The sequence below is a fragment of the Crassostrea angulata genome, chromosome 7 (genome assembly GCF_025612915.1).
Source record: "Crassostrea angulata isolate pt1a10 chromosome 7, ASM2561291v2, whole genome shotgun sequence".
Classification (NCBI taxonomy): domain Eukaryota; kingdom Metazoa; phylum Mollusca; class Bivalvia; order Ostreida; family Ostreidae; genus Magallana; species Magallana angulata.
In genome coordinates this window covers 23,522,082-23,537,752 of record NC_069117.1, presented here as the reverse complement: position 1 = coordinate 23,537,752, position 15,671 = coordinate 23,522,082, and the positions used below count along the sequence as shown (strand labels likewise).

At 34.5% G+C, this 15,671-nt stretch overlaps 3 protein-coding genes across 9 annotated transcripts in view; 2 read left to right on the top strand and 1 right to left on the bottom strand.

The window, feature by feature from the left end:
- LOC128192633 (titin-like) overlaps nt 1-5,149 on the top strand; it is a 69,801-nt gene extending 64,652 nt beyond the window's left edge. For all 6 annotated transcript variants that reach the window (XM_052865471.1, XM_052865470.1, XM_052865475.1 and 3 more), the window contains 12 exons: nt 40-180; nt 314-431; nt 596-777; nt 1,001-1,158; nt 1,295-1,576; nt 1,680-1,811; nt 2,018-2,179; nt 2,354-2,534; nt 2,696-3,235; nt 3,347-3,496; nt 3,802-4,030; nt 4,273-5,149. In XM_052865471.1, coding sequence (XP_052721431.1) covers nt 40-180; nt 314-431; nt 596-777; nt 1,001-1,158; nt 1,295-1,576; nt 1,680-1,811; nt 2,018-2,179; nt 2,354-2,534; nt 2,696-3,235; nt 3,347-3,496; nt 3,802-4,030; nt 4,273-4,425 — 2,428 coding nt within the window. In that variant the 3' untranslated portion in view covers nt 4,426-5,149. The remainder of the gene's footprint in view (nt 1-39; nt 181-313; nt 432-595; nt 778-1,000; nt 1,159-1,294; nt 1,577-1,679; nt 1,812-2,017; nt 2,180-2,353; nt 2,535-2,695; nt 3,236-3,346; nt 3,497-3,801; nt 4,031-4,272) is intronic.
- Nucleotides 1-15,671, bottom strand: part of LOC128192651 (cleavage stimulation factor subunit 1-like) — a 42,775-nt gene that overhangs the window by 17,643 nt on the left and 9,461 nt on the right. The window lies entirely within an intron of this gene.
- On the top strand, nt 8,608-15,121 carry LOC128192652 (cyclin-Y-like protein 1). Of its 2 annotated transcripts, XM_052865517.1 has the most exons (9): nt 8,608-9,112; nt 9,502-9,579; nt 10,544-10,570; nt 11,386-11,438; nt 11,922-12,107; nt 12,498-12,617; nt 12,889-13,055; nt 13,394-13,556; nt 13,792-15,121. In XM_052865517.1, exons 1-9 carry the CDS (start codon nt 8,935-8,937, stop codon nt 13,906-13,908), a joined length of 1,089 nt encoding a protein of 362 aa, XP_052721477.1. In that variant the 5' UTR covers nt 8,608-8,934; the 3' UTR covers nt 13,909-15,121. The 2 variants fall into 2 exon arrangements, with proteins under 2 accessions (XP_052721477.1, XP_052721478.1); XM_052865518.1 differs by lacking the exon at nt 10,544-10,570.

The window sequence follows — 15,671 nt, the reverse complement described above, 5'->3', positions numbered from 1 at the left end:
TTTTATTCTTTTAATGCTTATTTTTATTTTTGCTTACAGTTTGACAGGATTGTCTCCCTTTGGTGGATCAACTGAGCAGGAGGTCCTACAGAGCACTATACAGTACAGGTGGCAGGAAGTGGACGGACTGTCTCCAGACGCCACGGACTTCCTCTCCAAAATACTGATTCGAAACCAGAAGTAAGCTGACACAGAGTCCTCACAACTTCCCATTAAAGAACACTGCATTTTATTTATCTGAATAAAAATGTAGTATGGCTTTGTTTCATTGAGATGACTAAGAATCTTAGAGATGATTTTATTTGTGCTCCAGGGAGAGGATGACTGTGGATGGATGTTTATCTCACCCTTGGATAAAGAACAGCGAGTCCCAAGGAGGGGTCATTAACAAAGAAGGGCTGTCAGAATTCCAGGCTCAGTACAAACTAAAGGTTGGTCTGAAAAATGTTTTACCATATGTATACGTGAATATACATGCATACCTGTGATATAAATTAGAACATGCAAAGTATCAATTTTGCACCTAAAGTCTTAAACTGTTGGTAGTTTGTTTCTGTAAATCCATACACAATTTTTTGATTGTGTTGCCACACAGAGTAGATCTGCAGCCACCAGGGGTCCAGTCCTACTCCAGTCCCTGCTGTCTGTACTGGAGGGCAGACAGGAGACTGGGATCAGATTGGGCAAGGACTCAGCCACCGGAGAGTTGTCTTTCCCAGATTCTGGTCTGTATGGAGAGTATCTGGATCAGGAGTCCTGGTTTGACTGGCAGTCCAGGTATAGTCCTATATTTGTTCTACCATCTCATAATGACTGTATAGAATTAAACAAGTTTATATTCATACGTTTATATGAATCATAAAGTCTGCTTTTGATTTCATCAGTGATGGATTAATCACACCTTTGTTACTTTAAATTTTGAATTATATATCAAAGAATTATACATGTACTGGCACAAATGTAGTGAACACTAGACAGAGATCTTCTTTTGATGCTGTAGGTACTACTATGGGCTTGATGCCGACGAGTCAGAGACAGAGTCGGTATGTGAGGACCCAGTCCTGAAGAAGGAGAGGGAGTGGCTACAAATGGCAGAAGATCAGAAACAACAATTACAGAGACCCCAGGACTTCTTCCCCAAGGAGGAGGAGGAAGAGGGTGAGTATGGATGCGAGACAAATCCTAACACTGCTCTATTTGATGTTCTTGCAACAATTTGACAACACTCTGCCCTCCTTGTCTCTATATACCGGTACACATAAATTAATTCAGTATTTTTGTTTTGTTTTCACAGACAACCCCCAATTCACCATCAAGTTACATGACACGTACTACAAGCCGGGAGATAAGATCGCCCTGTCATGTCATGTGACCGGTTCCTCCAACGTCAGTGTGTCCTGGTTCCAGAACGAGGAGCTGATCTCCGATGGAAAGCGAATGAAGACCACACTTAGTGAGGATGGAATTGCTTCCCTTGTCATCTCCTCAGCCAAGGCATATGATGATGGTATATACAAATGCACTGCCAGGAACAAGACAGGGAAATCTTCAACATATGCCAGAGTAATGGTTGGAGGTAAGGATATTTTATTTGCTTTCTAATGCTCTGTTTATTTACAAGAGTAAGTAAGAGATAAACAGAAACCATTTGAATCATATAAAACTTGTTATTCTCTTAGAAACGCCCTCACAGCCTGGTCGTCCAGTCATTTCACAGGTTTCATCATGTGATGTACTGTTGCTTTGGGAACCACCAGAGAATGATGGGAACTCTGACATCATTAACTACAGAGTAGACTACAGACAATCTGGTAGGTTTATTTTTGGTACCGGTACATTTTATTTATATGTGCTATGGTACATATAAAAATTACAGGTAGATCCATTCAATATTACCATTCAAACATTGAAAAAGAATAATTCCAAATTGTCTTTTGCTTGCAAGAAATTTAGGATATACATGTAAACCCCCACCATTTATAAAATTTTGTTATTTGCTTTCTTTTCTGACCGACAGGATCAGATTGCTGGTGCTTGGGAACCTTCTCCATTAACGAATGTGCTTTGGTGACAGGGCTAACCCCCGATACATCCTACCGCTTCAGAGTCTGCTGTCTGAATAAACTGGGGAACAGTCCATACAGTGTGTCCTCTGTCCTCATCACCACCAAACCAAAGGGTGGGTGTACTGATCACAAAAGTCTGTTTGTGTGAACATCACAAATTTGATTTCCATTCCAAAGATGTTTAATGAAAATGTTACATAATATATATTAAAGTACAGTAATATCTTTGTTCTTAAAGATACAGAAATGATTTTATATGTCAAAAGCACTTTGATTTATAATATTAGGTTCAGCAGACATCAGCTTAGATCCGTTTACAATTTCCCAGTTGTCAAAGCAACATGAAGGGCTTTCCTTTTATCAGCCTCCTAAGAATATTGTGTCCCCAGAGGATGTCAGGTCAAGGGAAATAACTCTACAGACTTCCAATGTGGAGGAGTTCTACAGTTTTTCGAACATCTTGTGGAGGTAGGAGAAACATATTTTAGACTTATACCTATTATTTGATGAAAATTTATAAAGTTTCATATGAAAAGATAAAGAATTTTTAAATGGGACAATGTTGTAATCAAATAAAGAGGATTTTAAAACTGTGACATTGATCCAAATTTATCTATCCTTTTTTTCAGAGGAAAATTCTCATCATATGTGAGATCAACAGACAAAACAAACAAGAATAATTATATTACAAAAATTACACCATGCTCAGATTCTAACAAGGACAGTCTAACACGGGAACTTGAATTTCTGCGTACAATGAACCACGAGAGATTTGTCCGTCTGTATGGTGCCTACTTCTATCTGGACCAATATTACTGGATTCTGGAATACCTCTCTGGGGTCAATGTTGTGGAACATTTCTCATACAAATCCAAATACACAGAAGACATGGTTGCCACAGTGATTCGGCAAGTTTTGGATGGCTTACAATTTCTACATTACCATGGCTACGCTCACTTAAATATTCAGCCCAGCAGTATTATGATGGTCAATAGGCGGCGACTGGATGTCAGAATTGTCGACTTTGGCCTTGTGCAGAAGGTCATCAAGGAAGGTCAGATTGTTCCCCGAGATGGAAATCCCGAGTTTATGGCCCCAGAAGTGGTTGTCAAGGAGACGACCTCTTACCCTGCTGACATCTGGTCTGTTGGAGTCTTGGCATTCTTGCTGTAAGTACTTTGCAAATTTCATAAAATGAGAAAAATGATGACCTGAAAATTTCAGAAATAACTTTTTAAGCAACTAATCAAATAAAACATTGATTTCAATATCTTTCTCAGACTGAGTGGGGAATCGCCTTTCAAGGGTCAAGATGAGGAGACAACTTTTGCAAACATTGCCTATAACAGATACAATGCCCTGAGTCTGTATGAGAACATCACAAAAGAAGCTCTGAAGTTCATCTTTAGGGTTCTTAAACGAGTTGCCAGGTATGAATATATGTATTACAAATGGCCATTATACCAAAAATGGAGGTCGCAGTGATATATTTCTTGTATGAAATATTTATGATCAGATTGAACTAATTTTTGAAAATTCATATTTATCTACAGTTTGAAAAATGTGATCTTTGATTTATTAGATTTTTTTTTTTTTTTTGTGCAATTGTTTTATCAGGGGCAAGATTTTACAACATACAACAGAAGATCAATGAAAAAAACAATTCCTACAAAATTTTACAATTAAAAGTTCAAAAATTGAAACAACATATGCATGTATTCTTGTTTCTTATCAGAAACCGCATGACAGCTGACGAGTGTTTGGAAGACAAATGGTTGCAGACATCAGAGACGATGCTCAAATTCAGAACAGAGGCTGTGTTCCCAACAGTGAAGCTCCGTAACTATGTGACTGAGTCCTTCCTGGAATCCCTCAAAGTCAGTGAAGTCCAGCTGTCGAGACTGAGAGAGAAGTTTCTCATAACCCAGGAAGCCAAAGTGGAGCAGACACTACCAAAAGCTAAGGTTCGTCTAGAAAGCTTTTAATGTAATTGTTCTGTGTTTCTGAATACAAAAAAATAATCCATGTTTTTTCCTCTTTTGAAGTAAGTTAACTAAAATTAAGAAATTAAGATTTGGAAAATTAATATTATACATGTATAAAAGCTTTGGAGTATGATTGATAAACTGTCTTCAAGTATGTTTTTAATTAAGAATAACTTTTTCTAAATGAAAAATCAGTTGTAACTTTTTATTGTTTTTTACAGTCAGAAGGAGAAAAGGAGAAGCCAGAAGAACAGGCAGACAAGCCAGCATTATCGAAGGAAGAGGTCAGAGAGGCAGACGTAACAGAGGAGACGTCTAACAACATTGCCAACGAAGCTATAGATGAAGCGCTCTCATCAGAGAATGTGTCATAAATTAACATGGTGTTAAAAACAACAAAATTGGCTTACATATTATTCCTCTGTTAATAAAAGGAGAATGCAGAAACCATTCTATCGAACAATTCAAAAATAACAATGGTTAAGGAGTCGTTGATGCTGTATTCGTTAGATATTCCTTATTTATTGCTTAATTATTCAATTTTTGATATTTATTTATTAGACTTTGTTTGTGACATTGCTGTTTGCTGCAATTTTTTTGTGATATGCTTTTAGGATTTTAAACAAATGTATTTTTGATTGATTTTCTTTTATATAAAAGAGAAAATATTTGAATGATATAACATACAATAGTTCAATATCATGTTAGAAGTATTTATTGTTATTTATTACTCATATAATGCCTATTTTTCTATAGAAACTGCCCTGAATTGTGCCTTTGACAGTTGTGTGTTACAATATAAAAGATATTGAAATTTGAACACTTTATAGAATTGAGAGCATTATAATTTCCTAATGTTCACTCAATACAAATCTGTGCATACCCATGTTGTTAAATACTTTATAAACAATAGATCATTGTTTCAATGATATTCAAGGTACTGGTTTTTTTAATGCTTTGACATGAAATGTGACCCCACAGGTTGGAGTGATGTGATATATTATACCAGATTTCAGATGTAATAGATTACTTTATGTTTCTCATCAATAGTCTATTTTGTTCTTGTTAGATGAAGTGCAATAAATTTGGGTTTTGTTACATTTTTTTCAGTTTCTTTATTGCTGGTTCATATGGTTCATATGAGTCTGTTAATGACTTATAATCATATCATGTTAAAGTCTGTTTGAATGTGTATGAATTTCCCACAATTCTTCTATGACAAAAAAAATTCTTGAGAAGATTTTTTTCATACTCTTATGTAAAATATTTCATTTCTCATTGTGACCCCAAATTCTACACTTCTGATGCTTCCACACAAGTTTCAACTTTTCAAGGCAAGCGATGAAGATTTTCCCCTATTTAAGCCCATTTATATGCATTAATTAGATCTCCTATCTTGGCTCTTCTCTACCACCTGGTCCATGTTTGACAAACTTGAGTCTACACTATATCAGGGTGCTTTAAGTTACTTAAGTTTCAACTTTTTGGCCAAATGAATTTTGAGATGATTTTTTCTTTATTGTCTAAAAAAAATGACCGTTTGTAAACTCAATCAACCTCCAAGGAAACATATACATGTATACTACCTGAGAATGCTTCCATACAAGTTTCATCTTCTCGGGCTTTACGGTTTTTGAGTTTTTTTATGGTTTCACTTCATTTTTACCATTTTAAAATTCAATCCCCATTTGTAGCCCCACCTCCGGAGGTTTGTTGAAACTTGAACCAACACTACCTGAAGATGCTCTGACATAAGTTTGATTTTTTTCTGCCCTTGTGGTTTTTTAGAAGATTTTTTAAAATTGCCAACAATTTTTTTCATAATTGTTTATTATCTCCCCTTGTATGAAGGCATAGCTTTCAATTTCAACATATTTGAATCCACTTCATATTTCATCTAAGTTTTGTGTCAAAAAAAAGCAAAAATCTGTCATGTAAGTCTTCTAAAAAAGTTAAAAATGTTTTAAACAGTTTTCAGACAGACAGGCGGACGACAGCTCGGGTTAGCTAAGTAGCTTTCATGTACAATATATGCTTGAAATATATCTACATATAGATCACGATAACACAGACTACACAACAACCAGCGATATACGGAATATTTACCAGAATATAATACTGCAATACAACATGTATTGTAAATATTATTTAGGCCAGCTTTTACAATAAATCCAGTACATGTACAATGCTATAGGGTGAGGGAACATGTACTAGCTACATTGACACCCCAACCCCATGAAATTTAACTAAACAAAAGGAGTTTGCTCCTTAGCTAACATTTTCCTATGCCATCATCCCCAAGTATATTGTGACAAAGTTCTACAAATAATTCGTCAAGATACGTTCAATACCTATATCTTGGACCCATTTTAACAAGACCTTGAACTGTCGGTAGGATGTAGCAATCTATTTCTTGCGTCAAAACAAGTTAAAAATGACGTCGGTTTCAAGTGAAAGCTAACCACTCCAATTTTGTTTAAACAATGTACCTTTTTAGTAAAATTAAAAATAATATACAAGCCACCCCCCCCCCCCCCCAAGTTTTAAAATGATACTACGTGCTAGATTTGTTAAAACAATGTAACAGTCACAAACCCCAAATAAAAACAACTGGTAGGATTTGTATGCAGTAAAGAAACCTTGGGTGTTTCTAGGGTGATGAAATTTATAAAACCTTATTTTTTTCATTTGGATGAAACATATTTTGTGACCACGAAGTTAAAAAATAACGTGCTCCGTAGCAGCCATGGGAGAACATTATATTTATAAACAAAATATTCCACTAGCAATATGTGAACACTATATATCTGTACATGTAGGAACCATTGACTAAAACATTTACTTGAACGTATAGTGCAAAACAATTTCAAACAGTCTATTATGATTAAGTGGCTTTATTAATTGTTACATGTATATCCGAGGTGATTTGCCAGTAGAATATAAGGAATAAGGAATCATTCTTTGAGTATTATGAGGTGATAATTTCGGTCGGGCGTGATCAAATCCAATAAAGCCCGAAGGGCTTTATGATAGATTTGATCACGCCCCGACCGAAATTATCACTTCATAATATTCAAGGAATGATTCCTTATTACTTATACTTATATAATTTTAAACCCATTGCACGATTAAATATTTAAATATAAATAAGCAAACCCCGCTGGCGCCTCAATTTGGCTTTATGAGTTATATAGTACAAAATCGATACGTAGTGTTATCACAGGCAAAGACACCGGAAAATGTAAATATATACATGTACAAACCAAAAATAGACTAGACAACCTTACTCACAAGGCCCCAGTACCCAGTTCCTCTCTTTTTTCAGGTTTATGACTTTGCCACGGCCATACAATTCTAAAATATCAAAATCAGGCACGTAGCGCCGTTTTTGAAAAGGGGGAGGGCAGACTTACCCGAAATCTTGACACGCAAATAAAAGAAATACATGTATTGTTCGCGGGGGTGGGAGAGGGGATATATACTGTGTTGGAATCACTCGCCAGAACCTCTACAGAAATCAACATTTACTATGTAAGAAGTTTTAACATTTAAGAGCGCCAACTGCCCGCAGGTTGTGAGCGTGGGTGAGGACCCCCCCCCCCCCCATTGGAAAATAAAACTGGTTAAATTTGCATGCATGTAAAAAAGTTACTGAAACTGTTTTGGATCCCCTTGACAAAGTTATTCGTAATTATTTGTCGGACCCACACACTATTACCCTACCCAAACTTGTTCCCCGAAAAGTTTAGATAATTCTGCCCCTCCCCCAACCACCACCACCCAGGCACATACACACACACTTTTTATCAAAAGGGGAAATTTTCTCCAATTACCATGAAGAAAAATTATTTTTGAGAAATGAAGAAGTGACTCACGCTACTCTTTTGGGTACGTGTGAATATAATTAAATGGAACTTTAGATTTTTTTTTTAAATTAGCGTTTGTCTGATACATGTAGCTGCCCCACCCCACCCCTTTCTTCAACAATGTCATCTGTCTTAAAAGGAACCTTCTAAAATGGCTGACATAAAGCACGCAGGTGATATCTTATAATTAAAACAGGAACATATACGTCCCTGGTCAAATATACCAGTTAACCTATTAAAAAACTGTTTGCAAGCATACAGTATATGTTATTCTTCAAAGTACAACTGTAATATTTTGACAGGGGTCACAAACTTCGCTGTTCCTCTTATTTCACTTGATTTTTTTTCAAAGTCAATGTGCTTATTTGGGTACACCATTCATACACGTTAACCCCAATCAAGAGTTATTGCTCTTGTCAGTATATCGACGAACCTTAATAGATTTCTTTATGTCAGGACAAAATCCAAGGATAAAGAGTGTCCATGAAATTAAAGCGCATCTTTTATATTTTTATAGAAAAAAGTATTCTGAAGGAATGCATGTGTGATCCACTTTTTGCAGTAAACACTTATAAGGTCGTCTTAGTATGGAAAATCAAAGGACAGACAACCTCCACTGTCGGTTCCCTCATTTTATCTCAATTTAGACCAATCAGAAAGAGGTTAACAAATTTCGTCTCTGCAAAGAAAATGTATTCATTTCCGGTTTCCAAAAAAAGATGAGAGAAGATATTTCCGACATTTCAGAATACATTGCAGAAGAAGTCGATGGTTCTAAACTATGTTATGCATTATTCAGTGTGTAAGAACAGGATAGGCTTTTTATAAAAAGCTTGAAAGATCTGCGATCTTCACTTGGAGTTGCAGGTGCTTAACGCGCATAACGATCAGCTGGGATACCGGGTCCAGTCTTGTTTTGGCGATTCTGGTGTCGTGCGTTTGGAAATTTAAACGCATCCATTTATTTTAATCATGAAATGAAAACAGTATTGTGAAGGAATATTTATAGACTGAAAAATGGGAAATAAACACTCATGCTGTGTTTACACGAGTCCGTCCAAAACCAGCAGAAAGCCCCAGGATGTGTACGGATATGATGAGCCGGGGATAGACGTTAGTCTAACTCCAAATAACAGGAGCGCCACCTCTCTCCCAGGGGTCCCGCACATCAGTGACAGAGAAAACTATCCAGAGGGTAAATTGATATTTAATGAACTTGATTCTTCATTGATATGGAAATTGTTTTCAGTATTGAAGTAAATTCACCATGTAAGTGTGTTTTGATAATATGGATCCAATTTTTGGTCTCTTTCCATCAGTTTTGTTTTTCTGCACATATTTTTCTTTGCCTTTGAAAAATATGTACCCCCCTTTTGACAAAGAACACAAATTTTATAGCTTGATTTGCTGATTGTAGATCTATACATGTACAATATTTTTTTCTTCGATTCAAACCTACTGTCTATATATGTTGGCAAGTCTACAATACCCACCCTTTGAATCAAAATTATTTGTAGAAGCTTGTTTTATAATATTATTTTTTGTTTTCATGTACTACAGCTGCTATCTTGTTTTATATTTCAGATAGCAAGGAGGATCCAACATCAGATCCCAGTTTAAGGCCACTGTTCCCATCTAGATCACAGAGTGAAATAAGCAAGAGTAAGTTATCACCTGGATTCTATAGCTAACGGAATCCTAAATAACCAAGCTAAATTCCAAATCCTGTGTCCTTGCTGTTGGCTTTTCATCTATGTACCTGTATTTGGTCCATTAAAATTGTTTAGAATACCCTGGTGGTTATACATGAAGAATAGTAGGTATCCAAATTACTCCATGTGAGCAAAAGTTGTGATTGACTTACGTACATAGAAGTAGTGTTGTGCTCTACAACATATGGATTGGTACAAGGAGTGATACTTTTAGTAGCAAGTGCTTTTACAACTTACAGATAAATTGATACATTTAAAATGTCCAAAAAAAGTGCTACAAGCTGTAAAGATTATGATGGTTTCTTTCAATTTAATGTATAATGGTTGCTTTGCATCAAACAATCAAGGTCTAAATATCGTCCTTGTAAAACATTGTTTTTTTTTTTTTTTACTAAAATAAACATTTGAATTTCTTTTATTCTTTTTAAAAGATCTATTTAACTAAAGAAAGATTAAAATTGAAATAAATCTGAAAGAAAAGGAAGATAAGATGCTGATTGCTGAACAAAGAATGAAATTACATTTGAACAAATCATATTGCGCAAACAATACATGTACTACTTGTTGGAGTTCATTTATTTAACTTAATACATGTACATATATCTTGAACTATCGGGTACTATTTTAATCCATGATGACCAACATTTTATAGATATTTCCCTTTTCAAGAGCCACAGGTTTATTTGACAAAATGTTGAAAAATCACTGATGAATATAAGCAGGCCATCTTGTTCATGAATGGATCAAAGGAATGCAATTACTGCCAGGAAGTCAAATAAATGTGAAAAAATGTTTTAAAGAAGGCTTGTTTTTGATTTACATTAAACTTGCTTTGTTTTCCTGGTTTTCTCATATTTTTTTTTTACCTTGGGCTTCAATCCTGAGGTGATTGAATTGTTTTCTTTTTATTTTAGATGTTAGGCACAGATCTAGATCAAAAAGTACGGTATCAATCGGGAAGCTTTTCTTCAGCATTGACTAATGTTCTTTCATGTGTGTTTGCTGCATGTTTTAACCACTTTGGGTTTTTTATTATTTGCACTTGAATCTGTTGAAAGCTAAACACACTGTGTACATGTCCATGTCATTCTCACTATTTCTTTTTTTTTTTTTTTTTTAATTCTGAATCACATTAAAACACGATGTATTGTTGGTTATGTTTGCCTCATTTAGTGAAACTCTTTTCAACGAAAACCTAATTCCTGTTTATTATTTTATTTTGTTTCTTGATACTGAACATTCTTTAAATTTGTATACTGTATTCTAATACATGTATTGATTTTTTTCACAGTGACAGAATAGATTATTAAATAGAAATAGAATAAAATTATTACCCTACTCTGTGTATCTTTAATTAGATTTAATCTGATGAAAAACCACTAGAAATATGCCAAAAACTGTCATATAATCAGTAGATTTATTCTCCTATATTTATATAGATGTATTTCTTTACAAAAGTATATTCGAGAATTACCATTAGCAAAAAAGGAAAAGAATTAAAATGACTTAGGTCCAAAGTTAACAAATACAAACCATTCATTCATTTCATACTGTCAATTTGAAGACATCTTTATACTTTTTATTAAAGATTACATTGTATTATTTATGCCATTTCAAATTTTGTAAGTATCATACAATTATGAATAGTTTCCAGGTTATTTTGAGGTTGATTTATTACTTCATTGTCACCATATTACTTTAAAAAAAAAAATTCCCAATTCTCGATGGCTTTTTAATTCTTGGCATGTGTTTGTAGACCACAAAAACCGACGGAAGTCTCACTACGACAACAGGGTTCTACAGATACAGGTGAGTGTACAGTCCATGTTTTGATCCTTCCTTTATTTAATTCGATTTTTTATCATGTTTGAAATTAAGGTTTAATAGAACTATCAGTATGAAAAAGCTACATGAACAACACACAGTTCAAATTGTGACATGCTACATGTATCCTACATTGGTCAATGCAATTGACAATAGATTTTAAAACTGTAATTGTATCATTCACTTGCCTCTATAATGAATTTATGAAGATATAATGTGCTTAATTTGCATGTGTTAAAAAAAGGCACAAAAAACATAATTACTGAAGTAATTATATACATACAATGAGGAAAAGATTATCCCATGATTCATTATGAATATGATTTTTGTTCCAACTCATGTGTTTTCATTTTTCTACCAAGACACAACTGAAATGAAAATTTTTACCCCACCATAAATCCAGCAACTTTTTTTACTTAAATTCTTACAAAGTAAATACATTAAAATTGAATTTTTGTTAATTTTCAGAACATCACACCAGTGCTGCGGAAGTACAGTTCTTGTTCAACCATATTCATAGACGATTCAACTGTCAGTCAACCAAATCTCAAGAACACAATAAAAGCTGTGGCCTTTGCTATCTATTTTCATATACGTAACAGGGAGAGTAATCGGACGCTGGAGATTTTTGATGAGAAACTTCACCCTCTGTCTGTAAGTCACCAGAATATAAATTTTAAAATGATCCAGAATATACCAAAGTCAATTACAATAATGATACCAGTATGTAAGTTGTGGGGGATAAGGGGGATAAGGAAGGACTAGACTGTTACTGGCTAAAACTGAAGACAATATTACTGTGTTTTGTGATATGTAACCATGTTACAAACGGAAAAAATTAGCTGTGATTGATTTGTTATGGTTTTTATGGTTTGCTTCATTTTATAATCGATTGAAGCTGTTTGCACTCTTTTTTCAGATCAATATTTTGCACAATTGTTAATGAAAACAAGAAAATTTGAGGCAAAATATCCTTATTTTCTTAAAAATTGAGATACTTCCACAGACATTAGTTACATGTATTTGATGTTTCTATTTCTCAAGCGAGACCAAGTCCCGGAAGATTACGATCGGCGAGACCCGGAACACAAACATATTTACCGATTTGTACGGACTCTATTTAGTGCAGCCCAGCTGACCGCGGAATGTGCAATAGTTACTCTGGTATAATTTTTTGTTCATGTACATACATTAATTGTAAACCAAATATCATATGGTAAATTTTTCAGGTGCGAATATTTATCTCTTATGTACAGTAATTTGTTAGTCTCCAAACAACAAATATGAATGACTTTTTCAAATGATAAACAACAAGTCTGTTTCTCAAATTATTTCCGATTATATTTTGGCAAAATTATGTGTATACACGTATAGGTATATATACATGAAGTGGTACTTCAAACATTAGTTTTATGTTTGACATTGCATACTGTAGGTTTACTTGGAGAGACTGCTCCACTATGCTGAAATTGATATTATGCCTGCCAACTGGAAGCGTATTGTCCTGGGTGCAATACTGCTGGCGTCCAAGGTCTGGGATGACCAGGCCGTGTGGAATGTGGACTACTGTCAGATCCTGAAGGACATTGCAGTGGAGGACATGTAAGTCAGGCTCTATAGAGCATCCTTACTGTCAAGGTGTTGAAATGAATTTATTTTTTTTTGGGGGGGGGGGGGGGGGGGTTAAATAGTTTCGCATTCAGCATGAGTGCATTTGGATCATGATATAGGTGTTGCTTATATCAGAACTATTTTTAAAACTGAGTTGATGTGAGTGCTAAAAAATACAGACAGTTACCTGTTTTTATACATGTAGTATGACAATGAAACTACAAGTATTTAACCTGTCCACAAACATTTGAGTGCTGTTAAGCTCAATCTGTTTCAGAAAGAACTTGTGTTCAATGTTAGTATATTGTATGTTATTTTATTTTTTCTAGGAATGATTTAGAAAGGCAATACCTAGAAATGCTACAGTTCAACATTAATGTGGGATCAAGTGTCTATGCCAAATACTACTTTGATCTGCGGGCGTTGGCGGACGCCAATGATCTGAGCTTTCCCCTGGAGCCACTCAGCAAGGACCGGGCTCTCAAACTGGAGGTAATTATGTTCCATCAATGCAAAAACACATGCTTGTCTTACATTTGTTTTAAATTTAGATTATTAATATCACAATTTTATCAAAAGATATTGTACATACTAAAACTTATACAATGAATGATGTAAAATGTACCTGTAAGTTCTTACATTAATCTGATAAAAATCAGATCTTCGGCATTCTAGATTATTGATATGTTACTTTACATATATATACATGCATTTCTTTCAATTACAGGCAATGTCCAATGAAGATGGTGTGGAGAGGATTAACCAGAAACCGACTTTAATTCGCTCCAACAGTTTAGACGGCATGACTGTTAACCCCAGACTCAGTGTTGCTATCATCTCCTAACCAGTGTAGTATGGCTTCAGAAGCACAACGAATAGATACCAAATTATTGTCTCTCACCTCAGTAATTACACGTGGAAAGCAGTCTTTTTTGGAGGGGTTAGAAGATTTCTTGATTTGAATATCAATGTATCTATTTTGAAATTTGTGGAAACTGAAAATGAAATTGCAATAGTTTAAGGGGTGGTTGCAAAGGAATTTGTTCTGTTGGTTTTATTGGATTTTTTCTTCTTCTTTTTTTTCTTGGGGGGAAAAGGGGAGAGGTGAAGATGCATGTAGAGGTTAATTGCATTTATATAAAAGAAGCATAATTTATTTTAAAAGTGTTAGATTTAAACCTAGTCAAGAGTTTTCCCTGTTACTGCATGTGCTTGAAATTAGAGTTTAAGATGAAATAATTTACTGTATATAAAATCAGAGCACATTTCTATTGAATTCAGTGATGTAATTTTAAAAAGGTCATCAAAAAATACAAATATAGATCCATGTGATATTGTATCTGTCAATCAAAGTCCCATGAATCAAATTCTGGAGATTTTATGTCCCATGTTGAGTATGATGTAGAATATGTAGTCATGAAAGGTTCGGATATACAGAGCTGATTGTGTTAGATTCTGTGTATATGTACATGTATTTATATAACTACTGTGTATGTAAAATCTAGATTCTCATTTGACACATTTATTCATCCCAATTCTGTACAGATGCTTCTGTAAAACATGACAAGAGTTTTGAACATGGGTCAGAACCAAAGGCATTGCATGTACATGTACAGCAAAACAATGTAGTTTAGGAATTTAGAAAACATAGATTTAAAATCAAGATGGAGACTTTTTGTGCCGTAGTCATAAAGAATTAGTTTTATGTGTGATAGGATTTGTTACACGACTTGGTGCTGACATTTTTTGTGCTATAATTTATTTCAATTGGTTGGAACTTTTTGATATTAAGTCCCTTGGTTAGACTGTGTATGATTAGGGGGATAGGTGGGGCCTGGAGGTATAATAGGATCAAGAGCCCAATGAAACATAATTTATAGATACAACTTTTATATGTAAATGCACATGTTTAAGCTATAAATACTGGTACTTGAAAGTATTGGAGATAATTTGTAAGAAGTCAGGAAATATACCCATTGATTTGAAATTACCGGTATATCTCATTGGGTATTTGCATCATAAAATAAGATGGTATTGGTGGTGAAATTACCACCCCTCACAAAGGAAATTGTGGTTTTATTAATTTTGGAGCTATCAGCACTTTTTGTAAATGATGGTTCATTGGGAAGGGGGGGGGGGGGGGGGGTAGCACCTCCATGATAAAATGTTATGTTCAAAATGTAGGAACAGAGAACTTCATCTGAAAATAAAAGCCACATCTGCATAATGCTGCATAATTCTTCTGGAGGTATAGTAGGGGAAAGCCTTTCTCTCACTAGAATCTCATTAACCATTGATCTAAAATGTTCTATTGGCAACGTCCTGTGTTTTGTCTTTATGTTGGTTCGTCACTTTGTGTTATCATTGGATATTGTAAGTTCAGGTATCTTAAAATGGTTGTGATCATTTGTTTTTGTTTCACGATCAGTTAAGATATTAACCCCTAAAAATGTCAGTTTTCCCTGAAAATCATTTTTTAAATATATTCATTGCTTTTTTTCAGTTCGTGAATTTTATTTAGAAGAAAAATCAAAATTATTGCAGATGGATATATAAAATCATATTCTTTGGCATGATTTGGGAGTATATATGTATAATTGGAATACG

Bases quoted from the DNA above. Each gene is read 5' to 3' on its own strand.
- LOC128192652 (XM_052865517.1), top strand. From the start codon at position 8,935: ATGGGAAATAAACACTCATGCTGTGTTTACACGAGTCCGTCCAAAACC. The intron at 9,113-9,501 runs GTAAATTGATAT...TTTATATTTCAG, and splicing joins CAGAGAAAACTATCCAGAGG to ATAGCAAGGAGGATCCAACA. The intron at 9,580-10,543 runs GTAAGTTATCAC...TTTTTATTTTAG, and splicing joins ACAGAGTGAAATAAGCAAGA to ATGTTAGGCACAGATCTAGA.